The sequence below is a fragment of the Sturnus vulgaris genome, chromosome 30 (assembly GCF_052056855.1).
Source record: "Sturnus vulgaris isolate bStuVul1 chromosome 30, bStuVul1.hap1, whole genome shotgun sequence".
NCBI classification, from domain to species: domain Eukaryota; kingdom Metazoa; phylum Chordata; class Aves; order Passeriformes; family Sturnidae; genus Sturnus; species Sturnus vulgaris.
The window spans coordinates 69360-86330 of NC_142272.1; the positions used below are offsets into that span (position 1 = coordinate 69360).

Genomic DNA, 16971 nt, shown 5'->3' on the forward strand with positions numbered 1-16971 from the left:
GCCAGAGTTAGAAGGTCGGGGAGCGACACCCGAGCCGCCATCTTGGGAGAGGCAGGCGCGCAGTACCGCGCTCTGCCCACAGGGTGGCGCTTGGGAGACAGGCAAGGGATAGAATCAAGGAGTGTCCCAATCCTTGAGGAAATCCCCCGGAATGAACGCCCCAAAAAACCCCGACCAGAACTGAGAAACCTCCTGCCTCTGTATGAGTGCAAAGGGTGTGCAAGGAGTGTGCAAATAGTGTGCATTAGCAATCGATCGGCAGGCATTGGAAATCGACCGCCGATCTAATCGATCGGCAGGCGCGATCAATCGATCGCCGATCTAATCGATCGGCAGGCATGAGCAATCGATCGCCGATCTAATCGATCGGCAGACATTAGCACTCGATCGCCGAGCTAATCGATCGGCAGGCGCGCTCAATCGAACGCCGATCTAATCGATCGGCAGGCATGAGCAATCGATCGCCGATCTAATCGATCGGCAGGCATGAGCAATCGATCGCCGAGCTAATCGATCGGCAGGCGTGAGCAATCGATCGCCGATCTAATCGATCGGCAGGCGCGATCAATCGATCGCCGATCTAATCGATCGGCAGGCATAAGCAATCGATCGCCGATCTAATCGATCGGCAGGCATTGGCAATCGAGCGCCGATCTAATCGATCGGCAGGCATAGGCAATCGATCGCCGATCGAATCGATCGGCAGGCATGAGCAATCGATCGCCGATCGAATCGATCGGCAGGCATGAGCAATCGATCGCCGATCTAATCGATCGGCAGGCATGAGCAATCGATCGCCGATCTAATCGATCGGCAGGCGCGATCAATCGATCGCCGATCTAATCGATCGGCAGGCATGAGCAATCGATCGCCGAGCTGATCGATCGGCAGGCATGAGCAATCGATCGCCGAGCTAATCGATCGGCAGGCATGAGCAATCGAGCGCCGATCTAATCGATCGGCAGGCATGAGCAATCGATCGCCGAGCTAATCGATCGGCAGGCGCGCTCAATCGATCGCCGATCTAATCGATCGGCAGGCATTAGCAATCGATCGCCGATCTAATCGATCGGCAGGCGCGATCAATCGAACGCCGATCTAATCGATCGGCAGGCGCGATCAATCGATCGCCGATCTAATCGATCGGCAGGCATGAGCAATCGATCGCCGATCTAATCGATCGGCGGGCGCGATCAATCGATCGCCGATCTGATCGATCGGCAGGCGCGATCAATCGATCGCCGATCTGATCAACGGCCAAGTGATGGATCGAGGCAGGGGCAATCACAAAAGCCCACAGTTTGTGTCCACAGGCCGATGCCAAGAACCAACCGTGTGCCACCTAAATTCCAAATCCAACAGGATAGCTCCCGGACCCAAGCTGCATCCACCTTCAACCCTGGCTGCTCTTGAAGTGCCAAGCACCTCCTCCTGACTGATCACAGGAAATTGAAACAGTATTTTGCACGAGGACATGAACTGCTGAAAAACAGATGTAATACCATCGAAGTGTTGATCTCTCCTGAGCCTATCGCGACGTCAGCCACGTTTCTGACGCTCTGCATCACTCTGGAGCTCGCTCCCTCTGCTCAGCGCGCCGTCCCGGTGTCGCATTGCCTCCGGGAACGATCCCGCCCAGTCGGGGAACTTTTAGTGGTGAAAAAATAGAGCCAGCAAGCAGATGCACACAAGCTGATAATGACCGTGGCAGCAACAAACACGGCTCTCTGATCAAATGCCGCTGCCGCCCCCGATGGTGCCGAGAAGGCAGCGCCGCCGGTTGGGGATCCCGCCCGCCCATCCTTCCCCCTCAGCACGCACCCAGAGCAACACCTGCCCTGATCCCTCAGATCCCGGGAGGCTCTGTAATAGGGCTCTAATTAAGGGGAGCGTTAATTAGCTACGTTAATTAGTTAATTAGGTTATAGAGACAAGGGATAGCGCACGCCCGGTTCTGCAGGTAGCCCGCGAAAAGAGCCGACTGCCGCCGGAAATACCCGAACGGCGGAGAGAGCGGAGTCACTTAAGGAGGGCGGCGGGCCGAGCGAGCATGGAAACACCCAGCGACGGAGACTGGCGGAAAGCAACCAAGGGGCGGAGAGACCCGGACTGCGACGAGTGATTAACCAATCGCCTCCGAGGGGCGCGGCGTACCGAGGGCTGCTGGCGTCGGAAGTGCGCGGTCAGACGCCCGAGATGGCGGCGGTGATTGCGGAGTCTCTGTGTGGGCTCTGCAGCGTCTCTGCGCCCCCCTACACGTGCCCGCGCTGCCACTGCCGCCTCTGCTCCCTGCGCTGCTACCGCGCCCACGGCCCCTGCGCCGAGGCTTTTTACCGCGATCAGGTTCTTGAGGCGTTGCGCGCTGAGCGTAATTCTGCCCCGGGCCCCGCGCTGCTCGGGCTGCGTGAGTTACGCGAGCCCCTGGATCCTTCGTGGCCTACAGGCCGCGGGCTGTGGGAACAGCTCAGCGAGGCGGAACGTGATGGGTTCCGGCGATTGCTGAGTTCCGGGGAGGCCGCGGCGCTGCTACCGCGGTGGCGGCCGTGGTGGTGGCGCGGGCGGCGGCGAGTGGAGGAGCTCGCGGCCGGTTCGGGGACGGAGGAGGATGAGGAGGGCGATGAAGGTCAGCCCGGCCCCGCGCCGCCCGTCCCGACCTCGGTGTCCCCGCTGAGCGCCCTCCGCGCCGCGCCCCCGTCCCCCTTGGTGCGCTTCCAGCTACCGAACGCGCTGTTCGGTTACGCCTTCGCGCTGAGCCTGCACGGCGGGGACGAGACGCTGCTCCCCGAGCTCCCCGACGCCGCTATCGCCGCCTCGGCGGCGCTCCGCGACCGCTGCGTCTTCACCAGCACGGCCGAGGCGCTTCTGAGCGCCCGGCGCGACGCCCGAGCCGCGGGCCTGCCCCTGAGCCCCCTTGGCGACAGTGGGGCGCTCCTGGCCGTTGCGCAGCTGCTGGAGGGTCGCGATAGTTGTGACCCCGGCGCCGACGTGGCAGCGGCTTTGTGGCACCTGTGGCGGCTGCTGAGGGCGGGGGCGCGGGCGCTACCGCCCCCCGAACGTGGCCGCTTCCGAGGGGCCCGGAGGAAGGTCGGGTTCCTGCTGAGCTGGAGCCGGGGGGCCACCGAGGAGCTCGCCCACCTAGCCCGGGAGGCGCGGGGAGTTCACGCCGAGGTAGCGGCGGAGGAGGCGGCGGTGGCCCAAATCAGGAAGGGGCTGGAGAAGGTCTGGGGAGGCCCCCGGCCGCCCCCCGGGGAGGGGAGGGTGGATCAAGCACCCTGGGTGATCAGGGATGGGGTTAAAGAGGTTTTCGGGGGTCCCCTGCCGCCCTCGGGTGTTGGTACTGACAAGGTGGTGCAGAGTCAGCGGCTGATCGAAGAGCTGAACTGAAATGGGAAGATCTCAAGGAAACAGCCCTGGGAGAGAACCTGCTGCTTAAGGGACAGGACTGATAAATGTCCAGAGAACCACGACCAGGAAAGATGCTTGTGAACTTGCAACGAAACAGTGCCATTAATTAAGCGATAGGACTGAGGAGATCCTGGCGTAAGAGACCTGGCTCATTAAGGGGTGGGACTAACCAACATCCAAGAAACCAGTCCAAGAAATGACACTCTTTCAGGAACAGGATTCATTAAGGGAGGGGATTAATGAGACCCCGAGGAAGTGGATTTAGGAGAGGACCCGCTCATCAATGATCCAGACTAAGGAAGACCTAGGAAGCAGGCCCAGAACTGCTCGTTAAGGGCCAGGACTAATAAGGACGGGACTAACGAGCGGTGAAATATCATTAGGAGAGATCCTGAGTGAAGTAAGGGTCTGGGCTAATAAAGGGCTGGTGAAAGTGGCCCCGGACAAGCTGTGCAACAAGGCGCAGTGTACCGGAGCACAGAGCTTGACCCGCTCCCAGTGCAGCCTCTCGGGGAGCTCCAGTGGGGATCCCGCTTCCCCCCCACGAAGAATTCGTACACGAGGTGTCCTGGGGGGGGAGGGGGCACGGTCTCAGCACCCCTGGATACCCCCAGCCCTCCCTCAGTTCCCCCGTAATGACCCGCCAACACATTCAGCCCCTCCCCCAGCACCCACAACCCCCCCCAAGGCACCTCCCACGGACCCCTCGCAGTCCCTCGTGACACCCACCCCTCCCTCCGTGTCCCACTCCAGCACTGAGGTCCCCGGCCCGCTATGACTCCCCCAAATCCCCGCCCCAGCCTCACCTCATGGTTCCCTCGACCTCTCCCTAGTCCCCCGAGCCGCTTCCCCCCAGCCGTGCTGAAGATGACGCAGAAGCAGCAGCAACCGATGGTGCCACAGGGGTCGCAGGGTCGCAGTTTCGCGTGCCAAGGCGCACGAAATCTCGCTGGGGGTCTGGGGGTGCAGCCCCCTCAAATCCCAACACGCTCTTCCCTGTTTTGTACTAGTCCCTGGAATAAAGGGGAGATGGCTCGGAGTGGGATCTGGGGCTTTTGAGGGGTCTTGAGAGGAAGAGTTTGGGGTATGGTGGGGGGACTCTGCCACAGCTGCACCCGCAGAATTTGGGGTCCCACTTACGTGAGACCTCTTTTGCCCCCTCCAACGCCACTCCCGGTTTTGGGGTCGCCCCGACTCCCTCCCAATTTGGGACCTCCCCGCGATCCCCTTCTCAGTTTCGAGACCCTTTTTTGACCCCCAAAATCCCTCTGCCACTCCTCCACTTTTGGGGCTTTGCAGGGACTGAACTGAGCCCCTCCCCAGATTCCCTCCCGGGGGCTTTTTGCCCTCCCTCCCCCAGGGGGTTTTATTCTCCCTCCCGGGGTCGTTCCCACCCCCCCCCCCCCTTGGGGCACTTTTGCCCCCCCAGTTTTTTCACATCCCCCCCCCCCCCACCCAAAACTAACGCCCAGGTCCCCCAACACACTTTATTCACAGCCTGACCTCGTCCATGCCCCCTCTCCACCACACAGGGGAGTCCCGCTGTCACCTGCCCCCCTCCTAGGGTCCCCACCCCATCCCTACACGGGCGTCCCAGTGTCACTTCCCGCCCCCGAGCTCCCACCCTCGTGTCCCTCCCCAGTTCCACTATTTACAGCTCTGGGATGTGGCACCGACAGGGGACAGCAAGAGATACCGAGGGTGACGCAGGGCAAGGGGTGGGCTTGGGGACATCAGCTGTGTCGCTGTCCTGTCCGTGTGTCCTTCCCCTTGGAGTCACCGTGTCCTGTCCTTGTCCCAGTTCGGGTACCCTCCCACTGTCTCCCAGCTTGGTTTCACCTGTGGCACAACTCGAGTGACCCCAGCCCCGTCACCACGTCCTGCCCATGAAACACTCCGTGTCCCCAGGCATGGTGACACGATGTCCCCTGTCTGTGGCACAGTTCCTGTGTGCCTCACCAGGGTGGTCCACAGTCTGTGTGTCCCCGTGCCCCCGCAGCGCACCAACAGCGGATGCTGCCAGAACGTTGTCCAACTGTCCCTGTGTTCCCCACTGCGGTGTCCCCCTTAGGACATGAAGAGTGGACAGTACTCCAACTGTCCTTGTGTCCCCACACCCCGGTGCCACTGTCCCGTGCCCCCTCAGGGCACAAAGAGCGGGCAATGCCCCAAGCAGAGCAAGGGCAGTGTCCCACTGTCCCTGTGCCCTCTCCAGTGTCCCCATGTCCTCTCAGGGCACGAAGAGCGGGCGGTGCCCCCGGCGGTGCCTCCTGAGCGCGGCGCTCCGGGCGAAGCTCTCGCCACACTCCACGCAGATCAGCGGTTCCTGGCCGCTCTCGCTCCCCGCGGGCCCCTCGCCCTCGCCCCCCACCCGCGGCCCCTTCAGCGCCCTCGGGGCACCCGTGGGGTGGGTGCAACGCCGTGGCCGCGCCGCCCCTGGCCCGGCGTGGGTGCGCTGGTGCTTGATGAGGTTCTTGCTCTGCGTGAAGCTCTTGCCGCACTCGGCGCAGCCGTACGGGCGCTCCCCGGTGTGGATGCGCTGGTGCTGGATGAGGTTGGAGCTCCAGGAGAAGCTCTTGCCGCAGTGGCCACACCTGTACGGCTTCTCCCCGGTGTGGGTGCGGCGGTGCTGCACCAGGTGCGAGTTCTGCGAGAAGCTCTTGCCACACTCGCCGCAGGTGCTGGGCCGCTCGCCCGTGTGCGTGCGCTGGTGCCGAAGCAGCTTGGACCAATGGCTGAAGCTCTTGCCGCACTCGTTGCAGATGAAAGGGCGCTGGCGGCCCCCGCCTCGCCTCCCTCCGCCCTCCTCGGAGCCCCCGGGGGCCGAGCCGGGGGTCCCGCGGGGCGGCGGGGGGCGCAGGGGGCTGTGCGGGATCACCGTGCGGATGATCTCGTGCGGCAGCACCTCGGCCTCGCCGTCGCTCACGATGCCATCATCGTCTGGGGGTGGCACGGGCAGGGGGTGAGAGAACAGAAGGGGCTGGGACCCCAACCCGAATCTTTGCTGTGACACTAAAAGGGGCTGGGACCCCTACACAAATGTTTATTGTACCCATAAAACGGGCTGGGCCCTCCTTCCCCAATGCTCATTGTGCCCTAAAAGGGCGCCTGGAGCCTCCCCAAAATGTTTGTTGTGACCCAAAAAGGGCTGCACCCCTCACCAAATATTCATTGTGATCCAAAAGGGGCCAGACTCCCATCCCAAATGTTCATTGAATCCCAAAAAGGGGCTGTGCGCCCTCCTGGAGTTTCTGGAGCCCCCTCAGAAGTGTTCTGAGCCCCCCTCAAATGTCTCTACCCCCTTCCAGTGTCTGGAGACCCCCAGAAGTGCCTTGAACCCCCTTCTTGGGGTGCCTGGATCCCCCCAAAATTTCCTGTACCTCTTTTCTGGGTTATCTGGAGCCTCCCAATCCCCCCCCCCCCCACTTTTGGGGTCTCCCTCTCACCAATGAAGACCCTCCGGACCATGTCACCCTCGTCCGAGTCCTGCAGCTCCACCACGTCTGGCTCGTCCCGGTCCATGGGGGCTCCCGGGGAGGCTGTGGCATCAAAGGGGGCCCTGAGCACCCTAAAACCCCCCAGGACTCTCCCGAGCTGCAGAAACCCACACACTCCCCCAATTCCAAAGGATTGTTTGCATCTTGTTCTGCATTCCTGCTGTGTCCCCCAAATTTCTCAGTGTGACTCTAAAATCCTCTCTGTGACCCCAAATCCCTTTGTGTCCCCATCAATTTCCCTGTACCCCCCCTAAATCCTTCTATGTTACCCCCCCCAAACCCTTTAGGGTGATCCCAAATCCTCTCGTGCCCCCCTAAATCTCATCCCCCCAAAAACCTCTCTGCCCCCAAACTTATCTGTTCCCCCCAAACTCTCTGTGTCACCCCAAATCTCTTCATGTCCCCCCAAATCCCACAGTGTAACCTCAAACTCCTCCATATGATCCCAAATCCCTCTGTGCCCCCCCAAATCACCCTGTACTCCCCAATTCCTCCCCCACCTGCTCTCTGTTGGGAGGTCCTGCAGCTGCTCCAGACTCAGTCCCCAAAATCTTGGGGGGGGGGGGAGGGGTGGAGGAATGGAGGGACACAGATGGGGGTGGGTCACAAAGCGAGGAGTGCCCCCCAAAATCACTCGGGGCCTCCCAAATCACCCAGGGTCTCCGTAGATTACCCCCAGTCCCCCCCATTTTTCCTCCCCCCATTTAATTTTGGGAAGGGAGCACAAAAGAAAGACAGAGCCCCAGGAACCTTCCCCAGAATTCTCCCCCCACTCCAAATCCAATATAGGGGACGACTCCCAGAGTTTTTTAGGGATCCTCCCTTTCCTGTCCCCCCTCCCAAAACGGTTCATCCACAGCCTCCCCCATCAAATCCAACATGGGGGTATCCCAATTTTTTTGGAGGGGTCCCCACTCTCATTTTCTCCATTTCTGCCCCCCAAACCAGTGCGTGATCCCTCTCCCCAGGCCCAAATCCACCTCCCCTCCCATCTCAAATCCAAGCGTGTGGTTATCCCCAGCTGCGGAGGCGGTGCTCCCAAATTTTTGTGGGGCGTCCCCACTCTCCTTTTTCCCTCTTTTCCAAAGCTAAAAAAGGCACCTCCCCACTCCTGTTCCATTGCCGCCCCTGCCATCGCCGCCCCCCCCCAAATCCAAGACCGAGGGTATCACATATCGGGGAGGGGTCTCCTAAATTTGGGGGAAGGGGGGGGTGAGGGGGGTTAGAGAGAGAGTGTTCCCCACTCTCCTTTTTCCATCTTTTCCAACCCTAAAAAAGGCGTCTTATTTCCACTGCCCCCGCTGCTTCCCGGCTCCAATGCATCGCTCCCCTCCATCCCCTGGGCATTCCCAGTTGGAAGGGGGGGGGGGTTCTCCCAAAATTTTTTTGGGGGGTCCCCGCTCTCTTCCCTCCCCTTTCCACCCCCAAACCCCGCCGTTCATCCACATCCCCCCCCATCCCAAATCTTTTGCCACCCCTCCGCCATCGCCTCCCCATCCCAAATACAAACCCGGGGGCAAATCCAACTGGTGGGGTGGGTCTCCCAAATTTTTTGTTTGAGAGTTCCCACTCTCCTTTTTCCCTCATTTCCATCCCCCCAACGGCGCCCCCTCTCCATCGCCTCCCCCATCCAAAATCCAACATCGGTGTATCCCAAATTGGGGGGGGGGGTGAGATGTCTCGCAATTATTTGTTTTTTTTGGAGGGGGGTCTCCGCTCTTTTCCTTCCCCTTCCCCCCCAAAAACGGCGTCTCCCTGCCCTTCCCCCGCGCCCCTGACTCACCTCGGCGGCTCCGCGGAGCGGGACGGGCCGGGGGGGTTCCGGAGGGGCCTGGGGGTGGCTCCGGGGGTCCCGTCGGGCTCGGAGGTGTGGGGGGGTCGTGGCGGGGGCGTCCCCCGGGCGCGAGGCGGGAGCGGGGCCGGGAACAGGAAGGTCCCGTCATCCCATTCCCCGCCGGATGCGCCACTGGGAAAAAAGCGGGGAAAAAACGCTAGGAAAAGCGGGGTGGAAACCTTGGAAAAACGGGAATTTGGGCGGGGGAAACCCCTAGGGAAAAAAAAAGGGCGGATCCCAGCAGGGACACCCCCAAACCGCCCGCTTTTGGTGGGGGGGGGAATTATGGGAATTCCTCGTATTGTTGGGCTTTTGTTATTTTGGGAAGGGGGGATGTTTTCCAAGCGGGAAATGGATCGGGGCGGGGGGAGTGGACAGGGTGGGTTTGGGGGGACTAAAGACAGGGGGCCCCCCAAACTTCTCCCCCACCTTCCTGCTTTGTGTAACGGCAGCGACGCGTTTCCTGCCCCCCCGGGAATTAAAAATGGTTGGAATTACGCAACGAGGGAGGACGGCTCGGCAGCGGCATCCAGGGATTCCGGGGACGGGGATTGGGGCTTCGGCATGTCCCCTGCGCCCCCCCCCCCCCCCCCCGAATCCCTGATTGACCCCCCAGAGCGTTTATTGGGGGGTTTCCTGCCTCCCCGGCCCCAGGAATAAAAAATGGTTGGAATTACACAATGAGGGATCACGGGATCCAGAGATAGCGGCATTGGGGGGTAGAGGGATCGGAGTTTTGGGGTGGCCCCTGTGCCCCTCCAGATTCCCCCTCACGAGGGCCCGGAGGTGCATTTCTGCCCTCTCCCCCCATCCCTAGAATTAAAAATTGTTGGAATTGCACAATGAGGCCGGAGGGTTCAACAGTGGCGTGGAGGAATTTGGGGATCAGGTAATAGTAGGATTGAGGTTCTGGGGTGCCTCCTGCACCCTCCAAACCCCGAGGCCCTCCCCCGATATTCTGGGGATGCTTTTCCTGCCCCCTTCCTTCCCCCCAACAAGGATTAAAAATGGTTGGAATTAGACAACGAGGCCGAGGATCATGAGATTCTGGGATTGTGGGATTGGGTTTTTGGGGTGCTCTTTCTACATGCCACACCTCCAAAGCCCCCCAGAGGGTTTGGGGATGCTGGGGTAGGAGTAGGGGCCCCCCATCTCTTTCCCCCACCCCAGGCACCGGTTCCTGGAGGATGGGAAAAGCTCCGCATGGCCATACTGAGATCACTGTGGATGACCCCAAAATCTCACAGTGGGACAATGTCATCACTCAGCTGGTGTCCCCAAATCTGCATGGTGGGACAAGGCTGCTTGGGGACCTTTTACTGATGGCATCAGCAGATCCATGTGCCCAAGTCCCAGGATTTCCATCCCATCCCCGTTGTGGAGTCCCTGTCCCCACCCTGCCGTCCCCATCCCAGCATCTCCATCCCAATGTCCCCATCCCCATCACAGTGTCTCCATCCCCATCATAGTGTCCCCATCCCAACATCCCCATTCATGTGTCTCCACTGTCCCCACGGGATCATCCTGGTGTGGATCATCCTGGTGTAGGATCATCAACCTTAGGGTGTCCCGGTTTCCATCCTGGTGTCTCCATCCTCATCCTGGCCCCTCATGGCATCTCCATCTTGGTGTCCTTATCCCCATCCCAGTTTCCCTATCCCCATTGAGAGTCCCCACAGACCCGGGTATTACTGTCCCCCATCCTGGTGTCCCCCATCCTGGTTTCCTTGTCCCCATCCAGGTGGCTCTTTTTCCACTGTTTTCATCTGTTTTCCACTGTTTTTCCACATTTTCCACTCTTTTCATCTCTTTCCTTTCTTGCTCTTTTTATATCCTTTTTCTGCCATTTTCCCCCCTCCCTTTTCCCGCCCTTTTTCCCCTCACGTTTCCCGCCTTTTTCCCCCCCTCACATTTCCCGCCTTTTTTCCCCCCTCACGTTTCCTCCCCTTTTTCACCTCACACTTCCAGACCTTCCTCCCTCACATTTCCATCCCTTTTTTCTCTCACCTTTTCCCACCCTTTTCCCTTCACCTTTTCCCCTCATTCCCTCCCAGGCTCTCACGTGCAGAGGCATCAGAGGCGGCTCCTCACCCCGGCCCCGCCATGGACTGGTTCCACTGCTGGTGCTGCTTCCGCCAAGAGGGCGCCCGGTTCGCCATCACCACCTGCGGCCACATCCTGTGCGAGGACTGTGGGGGCACGGGTAAAATTGAGGAAAACTCCCAATTTAAGCCTTTAAAAAAGGGGGAGAGAAAAGGGGGAGTTAACTTTGATTTAACCCCTTAAAATGAGGGGGAAAGGAGGGGTCACTTCAACTCAAGCAAATAAAATGGGCTCTACGCTCAATTTAAACCCCTAAAATACCAGGAAAAGAGAGTTTCCCCTCAGTTTCTATCTTCCAAATGATGGGAAATGGAAGATCCTGCCTCAATTGAAAACTCTAAAATGAGACGAAATGGTCCATTTTCCTCAAGGAACACAATTTTTGGGACTTTCGGACACATTTTTCTTTCACTTTTCTCACTTTTTTTCTCCCTCTACCACAGGTCCCTGCCCGGTCTGTGCCACTGCATGCCACTACCTGCCTCTATCCCAGCAGGCCAGTGCCCACCATCTTGTACCCCATCTCCCCTCACCCCTTCCCAGCCTTTTCCCCTCCCGTTTCCCAACCTTCTTCCCATCCTTTTGACACCCCTATGCCCAACAGATGCACCCAGAGGTGAAGGTTTTCTTCAAGAACCCAGCAGACCTCGCCCTCAAGCACCTCGCCCACATCACGAAGGTGAGGAGGACACAGGTGATGGGGGATGAGGTTCCACCACTGTCCCCAACCCCACACGCTGGGGGCGTACAAGGGGGTGACCCACGTCCCCCAGGTGTGCCAGTTCCAGCTGGGACAGGCGCAGCTGAAGGTGGACACGCACCGGGACAGAGCTTGGCGAGCACGGGCAGAGCTGGAGAAGGCCAGAGAGGAGCTGGGGGAGATGAGTAGGTGAGTGGGACACCATGGTAGGGGGTCCTCCATCTTGGGCTCCTCTGGGCATGTGGGTGAGGCAGCACTCCTTGGTCAACATCTTGGTGAGAGTCCTCATCCTTCTGGCCACTTTCCTTCTCAGGGAGGTGGAGTCATTTCGCCGGGAGAATGCAGAGCTGCGCCGCATGCAGGTGGCCCCTAAAGCCTCCTTCCCCTTCCCTGGCCCCCAAACTGCCCCCCAAAGCCCCCCACCCCTACCCTCACTCCCAAACTGCCCCCCAAAGTCCCCCTTCCCTGGCCCCCAAACTCCCCCATAAGTCCCCCCACCCCTTCCCTCACCCCGAAATTGCTCTCACAAAGCCCCCCTGCCCCTTGCCTAACTTTCAAGCTGCCCCCCAAAGTTCTCCTGCCCCTTCCCTCACCCCAAAGCTGTCCCAACAAACTTCCTCTCCCCCAAAACTGCCCTCCAAATCTCCCCACAGCTATCCCCGGGCTGGCGCTGGAGCAGCCACAGCAGCACCCCCCGTCCCTCCCCCACACAGTCAGGTAAGTGCCTCCCAAATTTTTAAGGAGGTCTTCCACACCCTAAAACCCCTCCCCATCCCCTCCTTGTTCATAGGAGTCTCCCCAAATTTTCCGTCTCCCTTCCAGTCACCGCGCAGCCCCGCCGGCAGCTGAGCAGCCAAGTGGTCAGGTAAGGGGGGGGCATCCTAAATTTGGGGTGGGATTCTCCCAATTGAAAAGGGGGGTCCCCGAAACCTCCCACCACTCTTTTGCAGCCGCTTGTCCTCACTGGAGCCCCCTCGGTCCCACAGCACCCCAGGATGGCAGGTGAGACCTCACCCCAAACAGGAGCCACCCCAAAATAGGGGCTGTTCCTACAATGCTTTGCGTGCCCCCCACAGGTTGGCGTAGCCTACAGAGATTCAGGGACTCCTCTGGTCTCCAGCATGGGTGAGCAACTCCAAATCCTACAGGATTTACCCCAAAATAATGTCCTAAGCCCCACCCTTCAGCTCCAAGCCTCACCCCCTTTCCTTATCTCCAAGGAGGGACCCCCAAACCCCTGATCTCTCCCCAAAGGGACCCCAAACCCCCACAAAAGGAGCCCAGAGATCCGCAAACCCCCTACAGAACCCCAAGCCCTCTCAGAGAAACCCTTCAGCGCTGACCCCGATCTGTGGGGTGACCTCAAAACCCCCTAACACCCCTTTCCCTCCTTAGTGCCCCCCACGGCTGGGACAACCGAAGGGCAGGTACTGGGGGCAGTGGGAGGGACTGGGAGGGGACTGGGGGCCTTGGGATAAATCGAGAGACGGGGAGAGGGGGATCTGGGGGGACTGGGATAAACTGGGAGGGACTGGGATAAACTGGGAAGGGTCACTGGGAGGGACTGGAAGGGGGGATTTGTTTACTGGGAGAGTATTTGGGTTCCTGGAAGCACTGGGAGGGGGTCTTGGTGTTACTGGGAGCACTGGGAGGACTCCAGCTCCGCCCCATCCCCTTTGCCCCCCCCCCTTTATCCTTCCCCTTTTCCTCCTAAATCAAGACAAAATCTTCTAATTCAGTAGCTAGTCCCCAAATTCAGTAGCCACATCCCCCAATTCGGTAGCCAAGCCCCTGCAAAAGTTATTAGCCACTCCCCGGAATGTGGTAGCCAACCCCAAAATGCGGTAGCCACCCCGAAATTCGGTAGCCAGGACCATTTCCCCTTATTTAGGGTTCTGCTCTGCGGCCGGCGAGGGAGGGGCCCTCCCAGTGGGATCCCAATCCGCGGCCATAAAGGACAAACAGGGACCTCTGAAGGGATCCGAGGCTCCTGCACGGGAGCTCCGGCGCTTCTCTGGAGGTGGCTGGGGACAGAAGTTAAAAATGAATTTTAAAAATGCCAATTTTGTGTCCGTTTGTGGGGCCGGGGGGGAGGAGGGAGCGTGGCCTCCACCGCGTGGCCCCCGCCACCGGTTACGTTTCGAGGTTGTGTTGCCGGTGCTGCGTTCGTATTGGATTGTGCCCCGGTGTGGGCGAGCAAAAGGGGAAAGCGACGTTTGGGGGGAAATTAGGGGAAATTGGGGAGAAGTGAGGGGGTTGGGGGGGGGGTCTATGGAGGAGGGGCCTTCGTTATCGTGGAAAAGCGCGGATTGGTGGAAATCCGCTAGGAGGCGCGGCGTAAAGGCGGTCGGTGCTGAGGATTGGACGCAAAGCATGGAGGGGGCGGGACCGGCGGAGGCGCCGGAGTCGGATTGGTGGCGAGGAGGGCGGGGCGGACACGTGGTGTGACGTAACTTCTGGTTAGCGGCATTTCCGCGTCTAGCTTGGCCCGCGGTCGCCGCTGCTCCGGGAACGCTCCGGGAGCGGCCCGGGTCCCTCAGAACTGCCCCGAGACCACTCCGGATTCCTCCGCAACAGCTGCGGCTCCACCTCCGGACTCTCCTGCGGTACGGCCCGGCCCAGGCCACTCCTCTCCCCGCCCCGGGTCCGGCGCGGGGCTCGGCGGGGCCGGCCGGGGATGCCGCGGCGCGGCCCGCGCCATGTGGTACATCATGCAGAGCATCCAGAGCAAGTACTCGTTGTCCGAGCGCCTTATCCGCACCATCGCCGCCATCCGCTCCTTCCCCCGGGACAACGTGGAGGATCTCATCGGCCGGGTGAGCCCCCGCAGCCGGGACATCCCCCCTCTTCCGCGGCTGGGCCGGCCTGCTTGAGTCCCCCGAGGGCTCCGGGTCCATCTGACGGGCCCTGCCGAGCTGTCCTCGGCTGTCTCGGTCCCTGCGGAGCCTCCGTGAGGACTCCCTGGCGGGATTTTCCGATCCCGAGAGGGGAAGATAAGGGCATCTCCGGTTGGTTTAGAGACTCTAGGCTTTTCCTTCGCCCCTCCGGATCCCCGAGGCCGGGGGAGTCTCCGGCACTGTTTCGTGACAGTGAATTGGTGAAACACAAGCGGGAGCCGGGATTAAGACCGGGAGCGTTCTTGCGAATGAACCCACGGGATTTCTCTCAATTAAGCCTTTCTGAGGGGATAGGAAGGGCAGGAAAAGGGTGGGATTTGCTGACCCCGAGGCGATTCCTGCCCTTGGCAGTTCCTGCAAACCCCGGGATTTGTGTGAATTGACCCTTTCTGAAGGGATGGAAGGGGGGAGTTCCTGACCCGAGGGGGTTCCTGTGCTCCCCAGGGCGCCGATGTGAACTGCCTGCACGGCACCCTCAAACCCCTGCACTGCGCCTGCATGGTGGCTGATGCCGACTGCGTGGAGCTCCTGCTGCAAAAAGGAGCTGAGGTAAAGCTTTGGAAAAACCGAAAACAGATGGAAAATGCCGTCGAAAGGGGTGGGGAAGTCGGGAGGGGCTGATAAACAGCTGGGGTTAAAGCTGATGTGTTTAAGTAGGATTTTGGGAAAAAGTTATTCCCTCAGAGTGTTATGGGGCACAAGCTCCAAAGACTGGGGTTTGGATAATGCTCCCAGCATCAGGCGGGATTTTTGAGTGTCCTGTGCAGGGCCAGGGCTTGGATTTGATGATCTTTGTAGGTCGTTTCCAGCTCAGGATATTCCGTGGGTTTGTAAACTCTCGCAAAGTAGCATCAGGGGAATGTTTGTTGTCCCAGCAGGGAGGGAACTTTTGGGCTGAGGTTTTGGGAGCAGAGGAAGGATTCAAACCTAAATTTTTGTGCTGAGCTGTTGGGGAGGCTGAGGAGGGAGAATTAAAACCTAAATGTTTGCGCTGAGATTTTGGGAAGGTGAGGAGATAGGATTGAAACCTAAATTTTTGCGCTGACGTTTTGGGAGGTTGGGAAGGAAGAATTAAACCCTAAATTTGCTGTATTCTTTTACCCCACTTTCCCCTGGCTACATTTGGTACCTTTGACTGTTCCTTTGCTGCCAGATCCAGCTGGGGCTTCTCCCTGACTCCCAAACCTTTATTTTCTCCCCCAGGTGAACGCCCTGGATGGCTACAACCGCACAGCCCTTCACTATGCAGCAGAAAAAGATGAAACCTGTGTGGAGATTTTATTGGAGTACGGAGCCAACCCCAACGCTCTGGATGGCAACAAGGACACACCGCTGCACTGGGCGGCCTTCAAGAACAACGCCGAGTGTGTGCGGGCCCTGCTGGCCAACGGCGCCCTGGTCAATGCACTGGACTACAACAACGACACCCCCCTGAGCTGGGCGGCCATGAAGGGCAACCTGGAGAGCGTCAGCGTCCTGCTGGACTTCGGCGCCGAGGTGCGCGTGGTCAACCTGAAGGGCCAGAGCCCCATCTCGCGCCTGGTGGCGCTGCTGGTGCGGGGCCTGGGCACGGAGCGTGAGGATTCCTGCCTGGATTTGCTGCACAGAGCCACGGGACACTTCGAGCTGCGCAAGAATGGGAGCCTGCCCTGGGAGGTGGCCCGGGACCCGCAGCTCTGCCAGCGGCTGACGCTGCTGTGCTCGGCACCAGGCACGCTGCAGGCGCTGTCGCGCTACGCCGTGCGCCGCTCGCTTGGCCTGCGCTTCCTGCCCCAGGCCGTGCAGCAGCTGCCACTGCCTGCCTGCCTCAAGGAGTACCTGCTGCTGCTCACCTGAGGGAGGGACACCCACCCTTCCCCCAGATCACCGCTGGCTCCTGGGAGAGGTTCCCCGCTCACTTCGCGACTGGCCGGGTTTCTCTCCGTGGTTTTTGTTCCTCTCGGCCACCCGGAACCCCGCTGGCCCCTCAACACTTCCTCCATTTCCTCCCCCTGTCCCGTCCATTTTGTCTTCTCATGGTTCCTCCTCTCTGTCTCCTCCATTTTTCCCCCCGTCCCCTCCACTTCTCCCCCTGTCCCCGCTTTCACCCTCCTGCAATGAACAATATCCCTCTGATGGCAAATTATATCCCAGCTGTTGGATTAATCTGTTTTTCCCTTCTTTTTTGGGGTTGGTTTTTTTTTTTTTTTTTTTTTTTTTTGCCTTGGGAAAGGAAGGATTTAAAGGAAAACTCTCCTTTGAGGAAAGACCCAATGCAATTGAGGGTTGGGATGCAGAGAATTCCTCTGAGATGTGTTGGCTGAAAATCAAAAGATCCAGGTTTGGATCTGAACTTTTGCAGGGCTGAAATTCTTGTGGGCCAAGGAAATCTCCAGAGAGCTTCACATGGAGCTGATGGCTTCCCTCCCACCTCCTCAGGCTCTTTCTGAGGTTTCCCACCAGGAATTCACCCTATGGTGTTGGTTTGGGGGGGGGTTTTGGGGATCTATTCCAGGATCCAATGGAAGAGCAGCTCTCCGAGGTGAAACCAAGCAG

At 59.7% G+C, this 16971-nt stretch overlaps 4 protein-coding genes across 7 annotated transcripts; 3 read left to right on the top strand and 1 right to left on the bottom strand.

Moving 5' to 3' along the window:
* The first annotated feature begins 2163 nt into the window (after nucleotides 1–2163).
* On the top strand, nucleotides 2164–3893 carry ZNHIT2 (zinc finger HIT-type containing 2). The gene has a single exon (XM_088180860.1). The coding sequence runs from the start codon at nucleotides 2197–2199 to the stop codon at nucleotides 3382–3384; it is 1188 nt and encodes a 395-aa protein (XP_088036986.1). The 5' UTR covers nucleotides 2164–2196; the 3' UTR covers nucleotides 3385–3893.
* A 991-nt stretch (nucleotides 3894–4884) lies between these two features.
* Nucleotides 4885–8845, bottom strand: LOC106863609 (uncharacterized). The gene is made up of 3 exons (XM_088180703.1): nucleotides 8686–8845; nucleotides 6852–6944; nucleotides 4885–6345 (listed from the first exon to the last, which is right to left on the bottom strand). The coding sequence occupies exons 1-3, from the start codon at nucleotides 8843–8845 to the stop codon at nucleotides 5636–5638; spliced, it is 963 nt and encodes a 320-aa protein (XP_088036829.1). The 3' UTR covers nucleotides 4885–5635.
* A 438-nt stretch (nucleotides 8846–9283) lies between these two features.
* RNF212B (ring finger protein 212B) lies at nucleotides 9284–13602 on the top strand. Of its 4 annotated transcripts, none has more exons than XM_088180699.1 (10): nucleotides 9284–10939; nucleotides 11444–11518; nucleotides 11613–11728; nucleotides 11853–11901; nucleotides 12193–12256; nucleotides 12362–12404; nucleotides 12490–12541; nucleotides 12616–12664; nucleotides 12935–12966; nucleotides 13431–13602. In XM_088180699.1, the coding sequence occupies exons 1-10, from the start codon at nucleotides 10076–10078 to the stop codon at nucleotides 13491–13493; spliced, it is 1407 nt and encodes a 468-aa protein (XP_088036825.1). In that variant the 5' UTR covers nucleotides 9284–10075; the 3' UTR covers nucleotides 13494–13602. The 4 variants fall into 4 exon arrangements, with proteins under 4 accessions (XP_088036825.1, XP_088036827.1, XP_088036826.1 ...); XM_088180701.1 differs by lacking the exons at nucleotides 12935–12966; nucleotides 13431–13602 and adding an exon at nucleotides 11283–11335 and having other exon boundaries at nucleotides 9284–9625; nucleotides 10791–10939; nucleotides 12616–12922; XM_088180700.1 differs by lacking the exons at nucleotides 12935–12966; nucleotides 13431–13602 and adding an exon at nucleotides 11283–11335 and having other exon boundaries at nucleotides 12616–12922.
* Nucleotides 13603–13976: 374 nt separating this feature from the next.
* ASB8 (ankyrin repeat and SOCS box containing 8) lies at nucleotides 13977–16581 on the top strand. Its single transcript, XM_014893109.2, has 3 exons — nucleotides 13977–14355; nucleotides 14881–14985; nucleotides 15640–16581. The coding sequence occupies exons 1-3, from the start codon at nucleotides 14239–14241 to the stop codon at nucleotides 16270–16272; spliced, it is 855 nt and encodes a 284-aa protein (XP_014748595.1). The 5' UTR covers nucleotides 13977–14238; the 3' UTR covers nucleotides 16273–16581.
* Nucleotides 16582–16971: the final 390 nt, after the last annotated feature.